The sequence below is a fragment of the Pteropus vampyrus genome, unplaced genomic scaffold (assembly GCF_000151845.1).
Source record: "Pteropus vampyrus isolate Shadow unplaced genomic scaffold, Pvam_2.0 Scaffold167, whole genome shotgun sequence".
Lineage (NCBI taxonomy): Eukaryota > Metazoa > Chordata > Mammalia > Chiroptera > Pteropodidae > Pteropus > Pteropus vampyrus.
Genome location: NW_011888948.1, coordinates 608994 through 616270, shown reverse-complemented (window position 1 = coordinate 616270; position 7277 = coordinate 608994). Strand labels below are relative to the sequence as shown.

At 34.4% G+C, this 7277-nt stretch overlaps 1 protein-coding gene across 13 annotated transcripts in view; it reads right to left on the bottom strand.

Moving 5' to 3' along the window:
• Positions 1–7277, bottom strand: part of LOC105298868 (histone-lysine N-methyltransferase SETDB2) — a 102847-nt gene that overhangs the window by 58420 nt on the left and 37150 nt on the right. For all 13 annotated transcript variants that reach the window (XR_002782819.1, XM_023536702.1, XM_023536696.1 and 10 more), the window contains one exon: positions 4556–5119. Coding sequence is in view for 12 of the 13 variants with exons in the window: in XM_023536702.1 (XP_023392470.1) it covers positions 4556–5119 (564 nt within the window). In the remaining variant the exon portion in view is untranslated. The remainder of the gene's footprint in view (positions 1–4555; positions 5120–7277) is intronic.

Sequence of the window (7277 nt, the reverse complement as noted above, 5' to 3'; positions counted from 1 at the left end):
AAGCATACATACTTATACATGTGTATGAGCATAAACTGAAAAAACAGTGGCATAAAACATTACCCTTATTGTGTGTGAAAATACTTGAGTATTTTTTTTTTACTACTTAATTTAAAAAATACTAGTTACAACCCTTAGATAGTTTTACATCCCACTAAACCTATAGCTTGGAAAACAACACTAAATATACTTAAAAGTGCTATTGTTGGGAAGTAAGTATGCACGTCTTCAATTGCTATATAACTGAACAGTCCACTCCCTCTCTCTAGTAAAGAACTCTAGTTTTACATTTATTTTCCTACAACATTTTAAGCTATTGTACCTCTTTTTTGTTCTATTATTTCTGATGAAAAGTGTGTTGTCAGTCTATTTTGTCCTATCTGATAGTGTTTGAGATTTACTCTTTAGATACTGTTTAAGTTGCATTGTGATATATTTAGATTTACATTTATCTTATTTTCCCTTCTTAGTACACAGTAGGCTTTTTTACTCTCACGACTCTTGTCTTAAATTCTGGAAAATTCTCAGCTATTATCTCTTTGGCGTTGCTCTTTTCTTCATTGCAGATGTTATCTTGCAGTTTATATTTTATCTTCCACATTTTTTAACGTGTAAGTTATTTTCCTTATATCTTTCTCTCTTTGCATTCTTAGAGATCTGTTTTGCCTTGCAATTCACTAATTCTTTCTCCAGCTACACTAATGCTAACATTTAGTCCATCTATTTAATTTATTTCGATGACCATATATTTTATTTCCCATATTTCCAAATGGTTCTCTTTCATATATATATACCTTTAATAAATAATCTCTTCTTTTTTATGGGTGCTAATATTTTACTTCTTTGGACATATCAAACATACCAATTGTAAAGTCTTTCAATCAGATTCTACATTTATCTCTGATTCTTCAGGTGCGAGTTCTCCCATTTGTTGGGACTTGAACTACCTTCATGGTCCTCAACGCCTCTGTGTGCTGTAACTGTTTGAAATTATACCTTTGGTGGGGTTTACTTCTATGTGTTCCAAAATTACATATAATCAAATTATTTTAAAAATTCTCTTAAACTGATCACAGAGTAAACAATGACTAACAGTTTTTTTTCTCCAGCACTGAAAGGGATTGGGCTTGGCCAGATATAGCTGGGTTATATTTAGAGGCAATGCTAAAAACAACAAAAAAATAAATAAACTTATTTTTAAACAGAATTAAATTTGGCACAGTGACAGGTTTCTTTTATGATAAGCCTAAAGGAACTGAGACAAAATGAGGTTTTATATATCTCATTTAACACTCCCAACTCAGAGGATGGTGAAAACTACTATCCATACTATTTAAATTATTTCTCTTTATCTCTCTTTTGCCTAGTACAAGAAGCTAAATTTGCATTAAATGTACATATAACACGACTCCATTCTATATGTCGTACCTATAAAAACATGTTTAGTACACATCTTTAAAATGAAATGATTTCAAAGTCCTGATATATTAAAACATGTTTCCATTTTCTTAATGGAATGCCAATGTTATGATCAAGAGAGTACTAATTATAAGCACCATTAACTTTCTAAAAAAGTTGTCAGGAAATGATTTGTAAAAGTAAAATACAACATACAACATAGTGTGGTTAAGAACATGGGTTTACACCCTGGCTCTTCAATTTGTTTGGCCTTATGACTGGCTTCTCAATTTCTTTATTTATAACAGAAAATAACATTACTTGTCTCATGGAGTTTTGTGAGAATTAAATAAGGAAATGTATGTAAAATAACTGTCAGTGTCTGGCACTGTTCCAATGGCATTAGCTGCAATTGTTGTTGTTACGATTATGGTACTAGCTTAAAGGAAATACTCATCCTTGGAAGAAATAATTTTTAAATTACTATAATAACTGGTAAAAAGTTTTCCTTCCCATCACTAGTGAGAGAGTGTATCTTTCCATTTTAGACTCCTGGTGAACAGTTTTAGACAGACAAATTGATACATAGCAGGACTTCTAGACAAGTACCCCTACATTCAAAACATTTTTTGAAATGCCGTATTTTTCTACTCACATGTCTATGCAGCCCTCAGAACAGTCACATGAATCAGTAAACATGTTGGAAAAGCTGTTCAGATAGTATGCTCGTGGCCACATAGTCTTTCTGTACTTAAAGTATGGAAGCTTTCTATTGTCAATTTCATTACAGAAAGAAATGGGCACCGATTCCACTCCATTGCTAACATCCACATCAGAAACAATTTCTTCTTGCTTTGGGTAATTCCGAGTCAATTGAACATAGGTATTGAAAGAAAAGTTATCTGTAAATAAAAAGTTACACTCTGTCTCAAGCAGGTAACGAAAAACTTCCTCCATGTTTCGTAGACTCCTTCCACAAGGGGTTTTATAACTCACGTGGAGTGCTGAAGAATGAGAGTTTGTCTTCGCATGTCGTCTTTGGAAGTGGCATTTGATTGGTAGCTGCAGAGGGTTTTCTCCCTTGAAGGTTAGTGGCATTTTCATCAGACAGGCATCAGAGCAGTCATGACTTTGGTAAGGTAAGTTCAAAGATGATTCTTTTTCTCTAAAGTCTGCAGCTTTATTGTCCAGAAAAGGAATTTCTTTATTTTTTGTAGATCTGTTTAAAATTATTTATTTATTAGGATCTCAAATTTATAGTACAATTCTATAGCTTGGAAAACAACACTAAATATACTTAAAAGTGCTATTGTTGGGAAGTAAGTATGCACGTCTTCAATTGCTATATAACTGAACAGTCCACTCCCTCTCTCTAGTAAAGAACTCTAGTTTTACATTTATTTTCCTACAACATTTTAAGCTATTGTACCTCTTTTTTGTTCTATTATTTCTGATGAAAAGTGTGTTGTCAGTCTATTTTGTCCTATCTGATAGTGTTTGAGATTTACTCTTTAGATACTGTTTAAGTTGCATTGTGATATATTTAGATTTACATTTATCTTATTTTCCCTTCTTAGTACACAGTAGGCTTTTTTACTCTCACGACTCTTGTCTTAAATTCTGGAAAATTCTCAGCTATTATCTCTTTGGCGTTGCTCTTTTCTTCATTGCAGATGTTATCTTGCAGTTTATATTTTATCTTCCACATTTTTTAACGTGTAAGTTATTTTCCTTATGTCTTTCTCTCTTTGCATTCTTAGAGATGTTTTGCCTTGCAATTCACTAATTCTTTCTCCAGCTACACTAATGCTAACATTTAGTCCATCTATTTAATTTATTTCGATGACCATATATTTTATTTCCCATATTTCCAAATGGTTCTCTTTCATATATATATACCTTTAATAAATAATCTCTTCTTTTTTATGGGTGCTAATATTTTACTTCTTTGGACATATCAAACATACCAATTGTAAAGTCTTTCAATCAGATTCTACATTTATCTCTGATTCTTCAGGTGCGAGTTCTCCCATTTGTTGGGACTTGAACTACCTTCATGGTCCTCAACGCCTCTGTGTGCTGTAACTGTTTGAAATTATACCTTTGGTGGGGTTTACTTCTATGTGTTCCAAAATTACATATAATCAAATTATTTTAAAAATTCTCTTAAACTGATCACAGAGTAAACAATGACCAACAGTTTTTTTCTCCAGCACTGAAAGGGATTGGGCTTGGCCAGATATAGCTGGGTTATATTTAGAGGCAATGCTAAAAACAACAAAAAAATAAATAAACTTATTTTTAAACAGAATTAAATTTGGCACAGTGACAGGTTTCCTTTATGATAAGCCTAAAGGAACTGAGACAAAATGAGGTTTTATATATCTCATTTAACACTCCCAACTCAGAGGATGGTGAAAACTACTATCCATACTATTTAAATTATTTCTCTTTATCTCTCTTTTGCCTAGTACAAGAAGCTAAATTTGCATTAAATGTACATATAACACGACTCCATTCTATATGTCGTACCTATAAAAACATGTTTAGTACACATCTTTAAAATGAAATGATTTCAAAGTCCTGATATATTAAAACATGTTTCCATTTTCTTAATGGAATGCCAATGTTATGATCAAGAGAGTACTAATTATAAGCACCATTAACTTTCTAAAAAAGTTGTCAGGAAATGATTTGTAAAAGTAAAATACAACATACAACATAGTGTGGTTAAGAACATGGGTTTACACCCTGGCTCTTCAATTTGTTTGGCCTTATGACTGGCTTCTCAATTTCTTTATTTATAACAGAAAATAACATTACTTGTCTCATGGAGTTTTGTGAGAATTAAATAAGGAAATGTATGTAAAATAACTGTCAGTGTCTGGCACTGTTCCAATGGCATTAGCTGCAATTGTTGTTGTTACGATTATGGTACTAGCTTAAAGGAAATACTCATCCTTGGAAGAAATAATTTTTAAATTACTATAATAACTGGTAAAAAGTTTTCCTTCCCATCACTAGTGAGAGAGTGTATCTTTCCATTTTAGACTCCTGGTGAACAGTTTTAGACAGACAAATTGATACATAGCAGGACTTCTAGACAAGTACCCCTACATTCAAAACATTTTTTGAAATGCCGTATTTTTCTACTCACATGTCTATGCAGCCCTCAGAACAGTCACATGAATCAGTAAACATGTTGGAAAAGCTGTTCAGATAGTATGCTCGTGGCCACATAGTCTTTCTGTACTTAAAGTATGGAAGCTTTCTATTGTCAATTTCATTACAGAAAGAAATGGGCACCGATTCCACTCCATTGCTAACATCCACATCAGAAACAATTTCTTCTTGCTTTGGGTAATTCCGAGTCAATTGAACATAGGTATTGAAAGAAAAGTTATCTGTAAATAAAAAGTTACACTCTGTCTCAAGCAGGTAACGAAAAACTTCCTCCATGTTTCGTAGACTCCTTCCACAAGGGGTTTTATAACTCACGTGGAGTGCTGAAGAATGAGAGTTTGTCTTCGCATGTCGTCTTTGGAAGTGGCATTTGATTGGTAGCTGCAGAGGGTTTTCTCCCTTGAAGGTTAGTGGCATTTTCATCAGACAGGCATCAGAGCAGTCATGACTTTGGTAAGGTAAGTTCAAAGATGATTCTTTTTCTCTAAAGTCTGCAGCTTTATTGTCCAGAAAAGGAATTTCTTTATTTTTTGTAGATCTGTTTAAAGTTATTTATTTATTAGGATCTCAAATTTATAGTACAATTCCCCATTTTTCCCCTCTCTTTAGTTCCCCTCCCTCCGACATCCACCCCTGACCTATGGATGTTGCCATTTCCCCTTAAGAACTGGATCTCTAAAGGCAGGGCATCTCCTCCAACACGCTCAAGGAGTGCACCCGGGGCCTGGCGCACCCAGGGTATGGTCCATGGCTCCACCTGGGGCGCAAACCCAGGACCTTCTGCGTGTAAAGCAGACGTGCTAACCACTACACTATGGAGCCACCCCCCAATTCCCCATTTTTAAAAACTACTGCACACTAAGGTGGTAATTAGTTCCTATTATTTTCTTCTTAGACAACATTAAAATAAGCCAGACAATGAAATAAACATTTACTAGGTTTGCACCACATAAAAGTATGCCAAGGATTTTTTTCCCCTCCAGACATCAAATATGTGTTTTTTTCCAGACCCATTTCTTCAGCTGGGTGTCTAATAATTCAATTCAACTCTGATGCTATCTACCTAGAAGTTGGAAGTTAGGGCTGAAAGTTTTAAGCTTCTAATCAAGATTTTGTCTTTCTGGTGACCAGCTTCCATCCTGAAACTATCTAGGCACCCCTCGCTAAGTCACTTCATTAGCATACCAAAGATACTCTTCTCACTCAGGAGATTCCAAAGGTTTTAGAAGCTATGTGCTAGTCACTGCAGAGAGACCAAGTATCTTTCTTATTATATTACAACCTAATTTCAGAATATTCCAAAAAGCAGTGACTATAGTTGTAACATTTTGCTACAGCACCTAGCAAATCTAGTATTTATTTAAAGCATGCATTCAATAAATAGGTAAGGAAGATTACGTCTTCAGGCATGCTTGATTCTAGCCTTTTGCCTGAAAAAACAAAACAGTAAAAGCTAGCTAAAAAATAATTCAAGAATTCTTTACACTGTGTTCACTTTCAACAACTGTACCAGATGAAGTTTTCCCATAATATGCAATCCACTTGGAATTATATTGATACATATGAAAAATGGTAAACTAACAGTAGAAAAATGGGGGAGGTTGATTTTAAGAAAAAAAATCTGTGAAAAGAGTCCAAGTGTTTGGAACTCAGGTTTTAATCTCTTGCAAAGAACCTCAACTTTGTTTTACACAATACTTTCTATCTTTAGGTACCTTTATTTATTATAAAAGTAATATAAAAAGTTTCTAAATTTTAGAGATATTTTTGTACTCACTGTATAAAGCAGCACTGTCCAACAGAACTTTCTGCATTGATGAAAATGTCCTATATTTGTGCTGTCCACATGTGGCTACTGAAACCACAGAACTGAATTTTAAATTTTATTTAAATGAATTCAAATATAGTCATGTGTAGCTAGTGGCTACCATATTAAATGCACAGATATGAGATTCTTCATCCTTCTTCCAGCTGTATAGTAATCCTCTGCATAAATTCCACAATTTAACTAGTCTCCTATTGTTTCCAATCTTTTGCTATTATTTATAAAAATCATGATGTAACATAACTGTAGAAAACAATTTCATACATGTACAGATATCACTGCAGAATACATTCTCAGCAGTGGAAGTTCTAGGTCACAGGGTAAATGGATTAATAATTTTGTTAATATTGCCAAATTGCTCTCTATGGGGTCAGCCCCTCCAGTAATTTATGAGAATGCCTGCTTTCACAGATCCTCCTAATAAAATGCCTGCCTGAGAAAGCTCAAGGCTGCCAGAACTTACTGTTACTCCAAGACAACACCTGAAGATAAACCCTTGACCTTCTTTTCTCAGAGCATTTACTAAAATGGGGTTACAATTGTGAATCATTCCCCAGTCCCTCTGAGATATATCTGTATCTCCTACAACTAGGGGTGTCTTTCTCAAGGATGTGAAAGCTATTCTTTTGAAAGGAAATCATCAGGAAGGATAGGGCCTGTCTTCCAGTCTCTGTGGGAGGACAGAATCCTAACTTTGATAATTGCCAGCTAGCTTCATGGGTATTCACACTCACCGACCCTTTGTAATTTTTCACTTGAGCCCCTGCTCTTCCTCCCTCCCTCATTCCCCTTTAAAATACCTGTCACTTCAGCACAAATTGGAATGGAGCTGAGCTCTTTCCCCTACTGTAAGTAGTTACTAAATAAAATG